This window comes from Nuphar pumila, chromosome 7 (genome assembly GCF_984573655.1).
Source record: "Nuphar pumila chromosome 7, dmNupPumi1.hap1.1, whole genome shotgun sequence".
Taxonomy (NCBI): Eukaryota; Viridiplantae; Streptophyta; class Magnoliopsida; order Nymphaeales; family Nymphaeaceae; genus Nuphar; species Nuphar pumila.
In genome coordinates this window covers 126273452-126289958 of record NC_143255.1, presented here as the reverse complement: position 1 = coordinate 126289958, position 16507 = coordinate 126273452, and the positions used below count along the sequence as shown (strand labels likewise).

General features: G+C 37.6%; 2 protein-coding genes across 2 annotated transcripts in view; one reads left to right on the top strand and one right to left on the bottom strand.

Moving 5' to 3' along the window:
- Positions 1-14531, top strand: part of LOC149833408 (DNA N(6)-methyladenine demethylase ALKBH1A-like) — a 37767-nt gene extending 23236 nt beyond the window's left edge. Inside the window, exons 4-7 of the mRNA XM_090012824.1 lie at positions 5667-5802; positions 5953-6019; positions 6094-6215; positions 13135-14531. Of these exons, the coding sequence (XP_089868950.1) occupies positions 5667-5802; positions 5953-6019; positions 6094-6215; positions 13135-13271 (462 nt within the window). The 3' untranslated portion in view covers positions 13272-14531. The remainder of the gene's footprint in view (positions 1-5666; positions 5803-5952; positions 6020-6093; positions 6216-13134) is intronic.
- On the bottom strand, positions 13763-14389 carry LOC149833409 (uncharacterized). The gene has a single exon (XM_090013430.1). The coding sequence runs from the start codon at positions 14387-14389 to the stop codon at positions 13763-13765; it is 627 nt and encodes a 208-aa protein (XP_089869556.1).
- Positions 14532-16507: the final 1976 nt, after the last annotated feature.

Below are 16507 nucleotides of genomic sequence, written 5' to 3'. Positions count from 1 at the left end.
GACAAAGAGATGCTAGGGTTCATCTTCGTGTGGACTCAAGAGTGGGAAAACAATGGGGAAGAAGGGTCTCGACTTTTGAGACCCTTATAAAAAAGATTTTATTACCTTAAAACTGGTTTGTCTCAGAATGAACAGGTACGAATCCCAGCTCATTTCGGGACGAACCGATATTTGTACCTGTTCAACTTGATGAATCGGGTCAGAATCGGATTGTGCAGTCTTGACCCTGAATTGTCAGATTCAGGACTAACTCGACGAGTGTCGAGTCAGGCGATTCCTGACCGATTCACTCCCGAACCTGTCTTAAACAAGTTTGGGATGAATCGTTGGCCCAGTTAATGGGCGATCCGATCTGACTCAGGCGATTCTTGAGTTGGATCACTGGGTTTGTCAACTATGGTCTATGCTCCTGGAATTTGAAACCATGTTTTAAATTTTTCCAAGAAAGAGGAGACTCAACAGCCCCAACATGAGGTCATGATTGCAGCTAATGCTACTTGTGAGCAAGGACATGGGCGTGGGAATCTTGATAATAGAGAAGCCAAAATTCTTCCTACATCGAATCTTGGTGGCAAAAATCACCAGAATTTTACCTTGCAGATATGAGAAATGTGACCACACTTGTATGTTCCATAATAAAACTAAATGGTCCACAAAGACAATGCCACTAATGGGATACAAAAGAACAAAGTGTGCACCCAAATAAGAGTCCAAGAATAATAAAAATAATTATATTGAGAATGCTAAAGAAAAACATACATGAAGTGGGGCCAAATAACCCTTTAAATAGGCAAACAATGGGCCTCATAGAGCCGTTGGGGAGCTCTCAACGGTTCTAAGGTCCATTGATCTTAATGCCCTTACATATTAAAGTAAAGACACAAAAAAGGAAAAAAGAAAAAGAAAAAGATAAAATACAAGACAAAAATATATGAGTGAAGAGACAAAAATATTCTTAGAGGGTATTACCTATTACATAAAGATATATAGACGAATACACATACATACATAGGTATATATATGTAACAACAACAACACCACCAACAACAACTACGCCTTCATCCCAAAACAATTGGGGTCGGCGATATGAACCAAAAAAGAAAATCATTTTGGGTCTTCCACATGAATCCTTCTCCTCCAATCATTTCTATCCAATGCCATGTCCTCGGTGAGGTTCAAAGCATTCATATCCTTTCCTATCATCTCCATCCAAGTTTTCTTAGGCCTACCCCGACCTCTTTTAACTAATATATTTTCCCATTTCTCCATCCTTCTAATTGGAGCATCGTTAGGCCTTTGCCGAATATGTCCAAACCACCATAAATGATTCTCTCTCATCTTATTTTCAATGGATGCAACGCCTACCTTCTTACAATCATATACCTTATCCCTCACGTTTCGAACTACTTTTTTAGCTTCTTTCTTTGTTATCATATACTTCTCCAAATTCTCATTATCATGACTCTTAATTAGATTTCTATAACACTCTCATTTAACCTTAATAGCTAATTTGACATCCTCGTTCCACCATGACGTATCCTTACCTAGCGGTGCATCGCCTTTAGACTCACCCCATACCTTCTTAGCCACCTTTCTCATGCCACCCGCTATCTTATTCCACATTGATTCTGAATCTTCCTCGAGACACCAATCAACTTCCTTAACTACCTGCTCTACAAACATTCTTTGTTTAGCTCCTTTCAGTTTCCACCACTTAATTCTAGGATCTATCCTATGTCTATCCCTTTTGCGGCATTTTCTAATTCTAAGATCTAAAATTAAGATTCTATGTTGTGTAGTTACATTTTCTCCTGGTATAACCTTACAATCGATGCAACAACCCCTATCTCTCTTTCTAAGTAGGAAAAAATCTATCTGACTCGTATTAACCCCACTTTTAAATGTTACTAGGTAAGACTCCTCTTCCTAAACCCAGTGTTTGCTAAGATCATATCATAGGACAAACCAAAATCTAAAATCCTTTCTCCACTTTCGTTTCTTTCTCCTATACCATAGCTTCCATGGATACTCTCAAATCCATCCCTACTAATGCCTACATGTCCATTAAGGTCGCCGCCGATGAAAAGCTTTTCTCCATAAAATATCCCTTATACTACTCCATCTAAATCTTCCCAAAATTGACGCTTAATGGAATCATCTAAACCTACTTGAGGTGCATAAACACTAATAATATTAATAATATTTGTACCTAATACTAATTTAATAAGTAAAATCCTATCACCCTTCCTACGGACTTCAACTACATTATCTATAAACTCACGACTAATAACAATCCCTACTCCATTCCTATTCCTATTTATTCCTGTATACCAAATTTTATATCCCCAAGGTTCTATCACTTTTGTTTTCTCACCTACCCATTTGGTCTCTTGTAGACATAAAATATCCATCTTTCTCCTACACATAACATCTACTAACTCTACCAACTTACCAGTTAAAGACTTCCAAGTGGCTAACCTAATTTTATGGTCTTGAATTATCTTCTTTACCCCCACCCGTCCAACAAAGTGAGGGAACCCTTGCCTATTTGACACCACACCCGAGCGCCGGTGTGACGCGTCGCTTCTGGGCGACGACCTAGCAATCCTTGCCCATTTATCACTGCCTCCGGGCTTATAGAGTACAACGCGTCGCTCAGTAGGGAACGCCCCAACGAAATTCTCATATTGGTTCATATTCATAGGGTGTGACTAAGTTTTTATGCTGGCTGTCACTGGCCTACCGCAACCCTCCTTTATCCGAGCTTGGGACCGACAGTGTATAACAGACGGAGTTGGTATATATATATATATATATGTAAGAATAACATATTTTATCACCCTCTCTCCCTCAAACTTTCAATGTAATCACCAAAGGTTTGCTAAGGAAAAATATGAATCAAGGTGTCAAAAGAGCTTTAGTGAAGAAATTCGCAAGCTGACACTCTAAAGTGACATACGACAACTTAATAGTTCTTAGATATTCATTACGTACATAATGACAGTCCATCGCTATGTGCTTTGTTCACTCGTGGAAGGTGTGGTTACTTGCAATATAGATCACACTTTATTGTCGCAACACATTTTCAAGGGTTTGAAGATGACTACACCCATGTTTCTGTGAAGATTTCTTAGCCACACCAGCTTCTTGTTGTCTTTGCACGATATTCAGATTTAGTTGAAGACTACGATACCTTTTGTTGCTTCTTGCACCTTCAAGATATTAGAGGATCTAAAAATACACAAAAATCGGTTGTTGAGATTCTATCATTATGGTTTCCTCTTCAATCTGCATCAATGTAAACGATTAAATCTAAAGAAGGGGATGAGGATAAGAAAAACCCTTTTGTTATGGAGTTTTTGATGTATCAAACAATCCTTATCATTGCACTCATGTGCACTGTGGTGGGAACATGTTGAAATTGGCTTGTTGAGTGAACTGCAAGGGCGATATCCGGTATAGTTATGGACAAATAAGTGAGAGATTCAATCAGTTGTCTATAAGGTGTTGAATCTTCATGTAGAGTTCTATCCTCAAGCCTCAGTGTTGCATTGACAACTTCTGGGGCATCCACTTGTCATATGATATTCCCGACTTAGAATAAATAACTACAACAAGTTCATTTAAGACAAAATATATCCTCTAGGTGAGTATGCAACATCTATACCTAAAAAATATCTTAGAAAACTCATATCAGACATATCAAAATTCTTTTTAAGGATAATTTTTATTTCTTAAACTCTCCTTTTGTCATTTCCTGTGATTATCATGTCATCTACATATAGCAGAAGTATAATATTGTTAGTACATGTATTGTTGACAAAAAGAGCACTGTCAATATAATAAGATTAATAACTTAAACTGATCACAACAATATTAAATTTATCATACCAAGCCTTAGGGGCTTGCTTAAGACCATACAAAGTCTTCTTTAATCTAAGAGTTTTGCCATTTTCAATATTAAATCTCGGTGGAGGATCCATATAAACTTCTTCATTAAGTTCACCATTAAGGAATGCATCTTTTACACCAATTGGTAAATAAACTATTTTCAATTGAAGCAACGACTATCAAGGTTCCTACACTAGTTATTCTAGCTACGGGTGCAAAAGTCTCTTTATAATCAATGCTACTAAAGTTCCATCACTCTTAGTTTTAACTTTAAAAACTCATCTACATCCTATTGGTTTCTTTCTTGAAGGTAAATTAACTTTCCAAGTGTTGGCTTTACGAAGGACTTCTAATTCTAAGTTTATAACTTCAATCCAATGTGAGTAGTTTTTGGTTTTATTTAATGAGATGGCTTATGAAAAGAATGTAGAGCTATCAAACAAGTTGTAAAATTTAGAGAAAACGATTCATAGAATGCAAGCCTATTTGGAGGGATGAAGACACGATTGAATCTTTTAAGGGTTGACTCTTCTATAGGTAGACCTAGTGAGTATTTTTCAAATGCACATGGTTGGTCTCTTTGTTCACGCCGGGTATAAACTTTTATATTATTAGAAGGATTCTCAACAGTGTTATGATCACTATGAGATGATTCTAACAAATCATTAACATCATGAACATCATTATCTACATTGTTATCACAAATATAATTATTATCATGACTAACTTCGCAATCACTTGGTTCATAAGAACCGGGTCCTTAGGCAAGAGATCAAATAAGAAAAGAGTAATCTACTTCCTTTTTCTCAAAGCCACTCTCATTTTCTATGAAAGTCACATCTTTAGAAACATACAATTTATTGTTTTTGAAATCAAAACACCTGTACCCTTTTTTATTTTCTCCATAGCCAACAAAGACACATTCAATGGCTTTTAGAAATAATTTATCATTTAGGGTCCGGATATTGTGCTGCAAACAATGTCTGTTTTCCCTATCATATTTCTTGCTCTCCAGGTTAATAATATGGACCGAGCTTTATCTGTTCATGTTCATCTTGTTTAGACTTAAACACCGGTCATGCTTGGGCTTGGATTCATTATCCTGGGCTTTAGACAAGCCAGATCTGGATCATTTTAATAAACAAAATGTTGTATTAACAGTGTTAAGAATTGAACCCAAAAGCTCTTGGTTATGTACTATATAACTCAACCAGCTATTCCTCTATTCCCTGCTGTGCCCCCAACCTTTTGCTGGACCAAGAACTCATATAGACTTCTCATAGGTCTTCAGTCTTCTTCCTTGTGTTAATAGAGACAAATATCGGATATAGAGGGATAATCTGCCATAATTTCACTGTCAAAAACCACAATGTCTTGTGGTGACTGAACATGGTTGTCAGTTGTCACTCTATGCTTTTTGTTTGTCTGATATGTGAATATTGTGAATATGTAAATTTGCATCCTTTATAGATTTCTTTTATCAGATTTATGAACTTTATTTCATGAAGAAAATAAACAAAAACACCATGATAAGTGGATGTCAGTTTGTTGTCTTCATTGTCCATTTGTTCAGTCAGATTTGGTCTGGTTATGTCCTGTGGCTTCTGCCACTATATCTATATATATAATTTAATTTCACATATGTTTGGTTTCCTTTGATGAATTTCTACTTTTATTTCTTTTTACTCAAAAACATCTTCTCATCCTTTGCTAACAGCTCCTTCTATTACTGCCTGGTTCTTACATCATCTTTATTTAACTATTCTGACATGTAGCGGAGCTATGATGTTTCTCTTCCGCATGGCATGATCCCTGACAAGCTGTCTGAAATTGCCAAGAAACTAGCTAGGGCGGCCATGCCAGCGGGTCAATTCTGTCCAGAAGCTGCAATCATTAATTATTATGGTACTGGTATGTGTGCAGTTCAAAGATACTTTGGCAGTTTAATGTGGAACTGTCACTGGATATGCTTATTTTCATCCATAATGTATTTTCTTTTCTTTATGTCTGAAATAGTATCCTGTAGACTTTGTTGCCTAAGCTTTTGCCTTGTGTCATTAGATGATACACTTGGAGGTCATGTTGATGACATGGAAGCAGATTGGAGTAAGCCCATTGTAAGCATCAGGTATTGTTTCCTGGATCCATATGATGAATTATTGTGGGGGGATTTAAATAGGACCATATCTATGGTGACCGCAGTCTAGGATGCAAAGCTGTTTTTCTACTGGGTGGGAACCATAGGGATCACCCTCCAATTGCGATGTTTCTTCGGAGTGGTGATGTTGTGCTTATGGCTGGAGCAGCAAGAGAATGCTTCCATGGTTAGTATAGTAATTTTCCATTGCTCATTTCTTTCTACTCATATGTCCTTATTCTAAGCCTGCTATATGTGCATCATCCAGAGCACTTTTTTGCATAGAGTTGCAGTTTCCTTGTTAGTACAAGCTGTGATTTTCAGCTGAGAAATAGTGGGAAATGTACTTATAATCTGAAGCTATTGTTCAATGTAACTTTTAAGGGACTTCATTTTCTGATATCTCATGCAAATTCGAAATCCAAGCTGGCCATACAATTTCCAATTAGCTTTTCTAGTAATAATTATATTACTTATTATTTTATCATTTAGCTGCCTTCGTTTGCATAGTAGCTTAATGTGTGCCATCTAAATTGGTTATGCTTTGCCTTCCAGTGACACCATCTTCATGATTGAGGTTGCTTCTAAGTTTTAGACCTTTACTCATGCACCTAGTCACTTGCATCATGTTGCATCATTTTACTTATTATGTTTTCTTTGACTCCTCATGATGAAGCAAAAACAGGGAAATAATCACCAAGACGACAATAACTGTCATAAATCATCACAGCTCATCCATATGCATGATAACATTTGATTGCATTTTGCTACTTCATGGCGTTATGAATAAACAAACCCATAAATAAACTGTCACATGTATTAAAATTCCAGTTGTGACCTAAGTCATGAGTCATTTTAGTTTAGCATATCCTGGCACCAGAAATTGCATCAAAATGTATGACTAAGTGTCTCAATTTACAATGAATCTTTATTATTTGAAATAACTGAAACACTGATAGACTTGGGGCTAAATGAACTCCCATCTCTTCCATTGTTCAGAATGAGGTTAAATGAACTCCAATCTTTTCCATTGTTCTGTAGTCTTTAGTTCTCTCTCTCTCTCTCTTTTTCTCTCTCTCTCCAGTTGATACAATTTAAAGTTGACCTAGGGACCCACTTCTGGGGGTTATATTTGCTATATTCTTTTATCTTATTCAAATAGTTCTTATGCATGAATGACCTTTTATATGCATTCATTAAGAATATTTTATTGTCAACTATAACGTAACTATGAAATAAATTTAGCCATCATTTTCTTATCATCAGATATGCTATTGTTGTTGTATTTGTGGCTGTCAACTTTCTTGTTAATATTAAAGAGGAGAAGATATTTAGGAGGAAGGCACATGAACTCATAGGCTTAGGAATCAATCCACTGTCTTTTTGCCCGAGCAAGAAGTGACAGTAGAGCTAGCTAATCTTTGTTTGTTAATATTGAGCTGGAGGGTAAAATTTATGATAAACTATGTACCTGTGTCACATGGATACAGGTGCGGATACAGCCATTTGTATGAAGTTTTCGATATGACTACTATATAAGAGGACATGATATGGGGGCTAAAATGGAGTATCCATGTGCTTCAAAAGCCCTTTAAACCCATTTATTCTGTATCCCATGTTGCTCATAAAGCCCATTGATCTTATTGAGGATGCATTCAGTGGCTTTCCTTCAACTTGTGTTGTTTTATTGACACATTCAATGGTTTTCCACCAACTTGTTGATATTGTTTGATCTGTTGTAGTGCAAGTAATTGTTGTTCTGCTACTCTCAGTTGACCTATTTCCCTGTCATTGCTCGACCTGTGGGTTCTTGTTATAACAGTTTCAGGTTTTTGCGTCACTTGATGGAGGCGAATGCATGTCATTTACCAACTTCATGGCCTTTATATTTATTTTTTCCTTTTGCTCATGTTTTATTCTTTTTGGCAGAACTTTGGATATATTCCAAGAAAAAAATTTGTTGGGGATTTGTAAGTTTGTACATCATTAAAGATATTGTCCACCATTAATTTCAATGACCTGTTAACTTATCAAAGGTCTGGGTGATTATGTGGCCAAGGTGAGTTGTTTGGCCTAGTCTAAAGGGGCTCACCTTGTATATAAGGTTTGGAACCTAAACACCACACACCAACAAAGGAAGGTACTGAAATGATGAAGCAGCTTCCATGTTTCCTAAGAGAATGCTGATAGATCCATGCATTCACACACAAAAACTAACAAGATCAAATAAGAAAGTTGTAATTGAGAAATACCTGATCAAACCGATGCAATTGTATACTAACATATGTTGGTCATGTCAGTTCATGTAAATCAGTCATTGTACATTATTCATAATTCTCATGATCTATGCATGGAAACCACTAACATTCTAAATCTTGTGGCCATTGTTACTTGTAATTAAAGATGATATGCCTTTTCTTGTTTGTGGTGTAATCTTAGCTTTTGAGGCTGTGGTTTTTCTAATAATAGCATGTCTTTTTAATCTGTATTGCAACTTGCCATTGGTAAAATAGTGAGATTTCCTTTTTTCATTTTCAAAACATTCCGATAGTCAATGTGTCGTGAACTCACGATCTTTTCATGGTGCAGTGATTGTGCTTTGGAAGAATGGAGAGTAGATCCTTTTGATTCGATTTCTAATGAGTTTAACCATTACTCACCATTTGTTCATTTTGTGACTCTACTTAATATCATCAATTACTTACTATTTGTGCAATTTTTGTTTGTCTCATGACTTATTTGTGTGCTGTCATGGAGTCTTCATGGGTCTCTTTTACTGACATGAAGTTGGGAAAATGCTCAGATTTGAACACACTGGATACCAACATCATTTTGGATATAGCTAGCACATCCTTGATGTTGACAGTGTTGGTGTCCTTGCCTGACCATTTCCAGTGCGCATAGATGTAGAAAGGTTGGAGAGTATCACTATCAGATATCAAAAAAGCTTGAATGTACAATCATTTACCGCCATAGCATTTTCATTCTCAATGCAAACTATTTTATACAGTGCTATAGTTTATTCTATTTGACACCCTAAAGCTAGCCAATTACTGCTGAGATTGAAGTAGCAAAAAATCTTAAACTAAGATGCGGTGTTAGGGCTGCACATGAGTCGAGCTGGGCTTGAGTGTGGGCTGTTCGAGCTCGGCTTGGATATTACAAACCCAGTTTTGAGCTCAGCTCAAGCTGGAGTCAAGGCAAGCCAAGCCTAAGGTCAGACTGTTTGTGCTTGGTTTGGCTGAGCTTGGGCCGAGCTTGGATATTAGAAAATAATTTCCTTTTGAAAACACGCAAAGGAGAGGAGTAAATCTAACTTGTGACCTCTCCTTTCAGAAGACAAAAGAAAACCACTACACCAATGGCACTGGTTGTGATAACATGTAAATAATACTGTCACATAGGTATGTGTTTATGGGGCATGACATGGGTATGAAGGGTATGACATGGGAATTTCTAGAAGAATTGAGATGGGGTACACACACAAAAATGCACAGCTATACTACATTTTACCTATGTCACATAGGTGCGGGTGTGGATGCGGCGATACGGCACTTTAAAAAAACTTGAGTGCAGGGGTGCGGGGAGGGTATATATATATATAGTGATTGGTAGCTGCGAAATCCATAGGTACAAAATCCGTGGTCAAACACGTTGACCGTCCATCGGGTGCGTTGATGGACGGCCAACGTAAAACAAAAAAAAACATTTTTGACGAGTTTTTCTGCCAAAGGGGCATTAGCGGCGACAAAATCATCACCGCTAATGCTCTCGGCAGAAAAATGAGCATTAGTGGCGACAATTTTGTCGCCGCTAATGCCCTTTTGGCAGAAAAACTCATCATTTTGATGCTATTTTTTTTTTGCGCGTGACTGTCTATCAACACACGTGATGGACGACCAGCACGTGTGACCACCGATTTAGTACCTAAGCATTTCACAGCTACCAATTTTCCTATATATATATATATATATATATATATATATATATATATATATATGAAAACTGATCATATTAGGCCCTCTTTTCTCGTTCTGCCCTGTTAGGCCCCATAGTTTGAAGTGTTTTATGATAGATCTGAACCGTTAGGTGTGTTTAGCATGCTCAATTTAGTGAGAATCAACTCTTGGATCATGTTTTTTCAACGAAAAAATGTATTTTTATGAGCCGAGAAAAATTGATGCCTTCATAGCCATTGATTTTGGATCTGGAAAAAACTGTACACAGGTCAAATTCCAGTGATCCAAAAGCCAGTTCTCACTAAACAAAACCTATATATCACATCTATGGTGTTAGATATGAGAAAAAAATACCAAAAACTATGATTTTTGAAGGGGCCTAACAGGGCAAAATGAGAAAAAGGAGCAGAATGAACACATTACTATATATATATATATATAATTTTTAACAGTTTTAAGTTAACACTACGTGTATGTATGTGCATTTATGTATTTATATATATAATATAGATAAAATTGGACTTGGTTAGGGTTAACTTAATCTACTTTTGGATAGAAAGTTGATTTCACCTGACACAAAGTAAGCCGTGTCCAAGTGTCGCACCTGCATGGGTGTGGGTGCGACGCGGGTGTGGTGCCATGTTAGAAGTGTCCATGTTACATAGCATTTTACAAAATAATCTACCCATGAAGTTATAGACTGTCAACAATACTAGCTAAAAGTTTTAAAGCATGCTACTGAAGTACAGATATATAATTAACAAACAATTAATAATAAAAATGTATGTTATTAACATTGGATGCTTTTGACCCCGAGTGTTGACTATGTGTTGGTTGGATCATAAAATGGATAAAATGAGTTGATTCAAGTCCGAAAGTTAGTTGGCCATAACTGAAGTACCCAGGAACCAGTGCGGGTACAGAATGCAGTATGACAATAATAGGTAGGGGTGTCAATGGGTCGGGTTTCACCTGGACTGACTCATACCAAACCCTATAGGGTTAGGGTTTGGTGATAAATAAGAAGGTCCCATTAGAATCCGGGTTGCACCCAAAGGGTCCGATTAATATATGCACCCGGGTATGGTTTGTAAAATTTCATATCAGACCCGAGCCCGACCTGAGTTCTGACTAAGATCCACAATTTTGAATGTAAAAATGTTAAAAAATATTATTTTAGTGGGTCTGATCTGAGTTTGGTCCATGTAATCCTTATACGATCCGGGTATGGTTTCTCTTATGGTGGGTCCGATTGGACATTGGTCCAGACCCAGTACCAACATCTCAAATCAAGTTTGGCTCTGGTTCTACCTGGATCTGAACCAAACCTGACCTGTTGACATGAGCTATGTCACACGGACACTTCACTTAGCATGCATATGCCGTGTCGACATGATAACACTCGGATACTTCATGGACACAATACAATACTTCATGGACATAGTCAAACCAGTTTCACACAGTCTAACATTCTGTCATTAACTTTATCTCTTTTCTTTTATGATCTTGTTTAGTTATTTCATATTCACTTGCTGTCTTTTTCTTTTAGGATTTGTCATCAATTACATTACATTTCATTTTAGTTTCATTATTTGATAATCCTAATTATAAAGTGATTTAGAATTGTTGTTCTATACACACACACACACACACACACACTCACACATTAGTACATCTGTGTTTGTGTACAACCGTGTTCCCATGTCCTAATTTTTGAAAATTATCATATCGTACAAAGCTTATTCGCATCGCATCCCACTCTTGCATCTGTATCCATGTGACGTAGGTAGGGGGGCCTGTTAGAAGTACCAATGTTACCACAATAATACTTTATGTATACATAATAAATGAACACACACTGTTGTTTGAGCTTGGGCTCATTTAACTTATCGAGCTTATGTCTAATAAGTACAAGATCAGCTCATTTTATAAGCAAACAAACTCGAGCTGAGCTTTAACTGGCCCATGCTATTTGTCAATGCATATGCTTCACAACCAACTCACATTGTTGGAAGATTACCTTAGATGTTGCTCAAAGTTTTGCATTAAAAAGCATGCAAATGCTGGTTGAGGGATTACTTTGAAGCAATTTATCTACTGATGGTTAGTCTTAGAGAAATATTTGACTCTTAATGATGAGGTGTTGAGTTCTGTTAGTTTTCTTGTTTCTATCATGGAAAATATTTGCACCTAATTAGGGATCCACTTTGATAAGAACTTGACTTCTATACTAACTCTATGTTTTGTTACATGACAGCAACTCCAAACATCAATACTTTTCTATCTTGCAAGGATATGGGCACGGAAACAGATGCAACATGAACTAATGAATTAAATTCAATTCTTTAAAAACTAGGGCCCGAGGATGCATTTGTTGATATATACATATATAGATATAATTTTAATTTACATATAACATATAATCTTGAATATATAATTTAAAAATAATTTAAAATTCCGTAACATGTAAGCTTAATCCAACTATATATTTTTTCATTGTTTTTTTTTAATTTAAAGAGAGAAGAAGGGGGCTAATCAGTTTGAAAGAGAGAGAGAGTTTCAGATTTTTCGGTAATGGAAATGCATTAACGAGAGGGTGTGAGTTTAGTAATAGTAACCCTCTCTATCGGTTCAAAACTTGAGGGGTGCCTTGAATAGATAAATTTTATAAAATAATAAATGCTATATTTTTTTTATTGGACACAGTGTGACTATGTTGGACATGAGGTACATGGAATCGTGTCGTATTATGTAGTGCACATGCAAAAAAGCATGTATCCCTGTGATATAGATACTATTACAGAAATTGCATCTAAAACAAAAAGAAGATATGGGGATATTCAGTTTGCTATACCCAATGCAAAAGATGGTCTTGAATTGTCCCAGTCTCGATTCACTCTCATAAAAACAGTTTATAGTTGTCTTACAAATCAAGTTCCTTGTGGCCGAAATGATTAGCAACCTCAAGCTGGATAGTGATGCCTATCTTTGGAGAGATGTCTTTTGATACTCTTATTATCGAACCCATGTTTATTCAAGCTGATATGAGTTGGCCTTCTACAAGCTGTCATCAGTATAGTTTAGTGCATGCTTTTGTTTTTCTAACTTTGTCATGATTTCAACCTTTTTTTGTCTATAAATTTGCAGGAGTACCGCGGATTTTCACAGATGAAAATGCAGATATTTCTGCTCTTGCTTCAGAGTTTTCTAGCACAGATGAGCTCTGTTACAAGGATTATATTCAGGCATCAAGGATCAATATCAATATCAGACAAGTTTACTGATTATATCTTTAAGAACAATACAAGATTTTGCACATTTAAAATTCATGATCTCAGAACCAACTGATCTTTTTTGGCTTGGCCATCAAAGCCAGTGTTCATCTTGTTTGCTCTGTAGGGAAAGCAGAAACACTTCTCTGACTATGGTGCTTTATTCATGTTTTTGATTGCTTGCATTGAGGCAGCAAGTGTTTGAACAATGAATGAAAAGAAGGAAGAGTCCATATCTCCTGTGATCGTCATCAGTCGAACACTTAACTGCCTCTTTTTGCTGATTCAGTATGGTCATTAGAGCAGGGACATTTTGGGACCCTCTAGTTTTTAGGAAAATCATGTGAATTATGAAACAGCTAAAAGACAGGAAGGCTAGAAATTAATCTTTAGTTCCTGCACAATTGTTTAAAGTGCGCATGAGGATTACATGAACTTCAGATTACTCCTTAGTCTTTGCTGCTTCATCTATCATCTTGAAATTTTATTGTGTGATCTGAAGGCTATAGGCGAAACTGTTGCTGACACACATGGCAAGTAATCTCCATGCAAGTGGAATCAACATGCCGACTTGCCTTCTCCTTCATCCTCTGTGCCCTGTCCATCTCTTTTGCTGCCTTCTCCCATATGTGCCTCGCACATGCAAACTCAGACTCTGCTAACTCCATCTCCTGCTTCGTCATTTCTCTGACTCTCTCTGCATATGCCTTCTCCACAGTGGCAAGCCGCAGCTGTTCCTCTGCTTGTCGTTTCATTGCTTGTGCACAACTTATGTCGCTCCTCGCTTTTTCATATCCTTTGATAACATTCTCAAATGCATGGTCACCACCACGGTGGAGGAAAGCATGTTGTCTAGTTGATCTGTCTGAAGAGCTGTAACTGTTCCCAGGTTGTGAACTAATTGAGAGTTGCAGATCGGTTGATGGTAGGTCGGTGCATTCGGCGGTGCTACCAGAGAAAGCGATGCAAGATAACATTGGCAATGGAAACTTTGATTTCTTACTGGTTGAATATTTATCTGGTAGGAGTTGTAACTCTCTGTGCTCCATAAGGAAGAACAGGAACAGAGTTGAAAAGGGTGGTATGAGCACGGATAGCAGATGGTCTGAGTACCTATTTGTATTGAGCATGCCATATTGGTGGTGAGGTGGGAATAAAGAATGGATCACGTTGTTTGTTCTCTCTTTTCCAGGCTAGATGGGTTTGTTTGGATTTGCTGTATGTGTTGTGAGGGAAGTATGGATGTGTAATCATTATCCTTGCACGTGTAAGTTGGTTTGCTCCTCTCTCTTTTGCCTTTTGGAATGCTGTTGGGTAGGCCTTGAGTTGATCTTATTTCTAAAGCTGCACCTTTTTCTGCCAGGCTGAGGGCAGTTGGGTCTGGACACTATTTAAATTTGTGCCAATAAAAAGAATGCCACAGCATCCGTATCTGACTTCCTTGATTTGATCTTGGTTTTGCTGGATTCGCACCCCAGGAAAATTAAGAATGCAAATTGAGTTTGGCTTGGAAAAAGTTGGATGAAAAATGATGCATTATTTGGGCTTTTAGTGTGAGGCAAGATGCATATAGAGCTCAATTTGATAGATGATTAACGTATGGGTGGCGGTCCGAGTATAAGCTTATATGGGTATTTGTCATCTGACTGTTATTCCGATAATTGTTGAAATAATCTTGTGGTCATAATTAATTGAATCATGAAAGCAATGAACAGTTTAGGAATTGCTTCTTGATCACCTGGTTTGCCTGTCATCCCATTCTTTAGCATTGATTGGGAGCCGTCTCTTTAGCAAATCGTGTCACATTTGGCAATCCCAACGATGTGAGAGATGATTAGCCAATCTTCGTTGCGTATGAGTTCTCTAATTGCGTCTAGTTGGTTGCTGAGCACGACTTTCAATCGGATCATGGCCTATCTTATCACTGATCTTCCCTATTCATCATGAGTTCCTTGAATCAACTTGTGGTTGGCCTGATCAAGTAGTGTGATGCTTAGGGCAAGTACCCTATTCATCATCAGTGCTGTTCTGCATCATTATGATCACCTCCTGCCTGAAACTGAAATCATAAAGGAAGTTCTGAATCAGATTGGGGATTATGTTGGAGACTTGTATATTTCATCCAACAATGGGTGGTGGATTAACAGGATGGGAACTTTGTGGAAGTCAGAAGTCCCTTGGCCAGCAGCTGCTTGAACTGTGCACAGCTATGTCACAAGTGCAAATTTTGTTTCAGACAACCAGATTTGTTGATTCTGCAGATTCTTTTGTGTTGTTTAGATCAGGATCAAGATTGTATAATTTGGAAAGACAAGCCTCCTGATTGGGAGGTGGATCTATCTCACGTGTAATTGTACAGTCAAGGAGAGGGGGCTTAATCCCCCCAGTTCGTGAATAAAAAGAAAAAGAAAAAGTGGTGTGATGCTTGGCATAGTCAACTTTTATACAGTTCCAGTAGAAACCCTACAATTCTTGCTAGCTCACACAGTCGGGAATTGGCTGGGGGAGCAGCCAACACCATCTCCTTTGGCGTTTTTCTGCTGTTAGAACCAATTGCGTGTGGATGTATACTTGCCAAAGATAAGATGTCTACTACGTGATTCTTTCAAAAATTCCCCCAACAGTGCTATATCCTGCACTTACATGTTTGGATTCTGATACTTGTCTGCGTTTGCATATGGCCATCCATATTTAGAAAGAAATAACGTTGAGATCAAATGAAGATAGATATGCTACAAATTCAGACCACTGAATTTGGTCTCTTAAATGAGTTTAAACTAGGCAATGGGCGCCTTATTACTTATTGCATTTATATCTAAATCTTCTAAGACGTGGAGCCCCACTTGAGATCTTACATGACCTTCATAGCCCTGTCTGTGCAACACCATGTTTACGTAGGTGGACCATGAAACAGTGTCAAAGATGGAGTTGGTAGCAATGAACCAACACTATTTTATGGACTCCACATCAATCTTTCATTTATACATGTCTGGGCAACTAGTTGTAAGATGGGTCAGTGCATCATGGGACCATGAGGATGGTGGATCCAGGCCAACAAAATAAAAGACGTTGAATTGAAATTATTTTTGGACCAATCCTTTGAGAGAGAGAGAGAGAGAGAGAGAGAGAGAGAGAGAGAGAGAGAGAGAGAGAGAGAGAGAGAGAGAGAGAGAGAGAGAGAGAGTTGTCACTGCCACATGCCAAAGGTGCAAGTGGGCTGGATTTTGCTTGTGGGTGGGTGGTGGGAG

Coding starts and splice junctions, on each gene's coding strand:
- LOC149833409 (XM_090013430.1), bottom strand. CDS start 14,389: ATGCTCAATACAAATAGGTACTCAGACCATCTGCTATCCGTGCTCATA.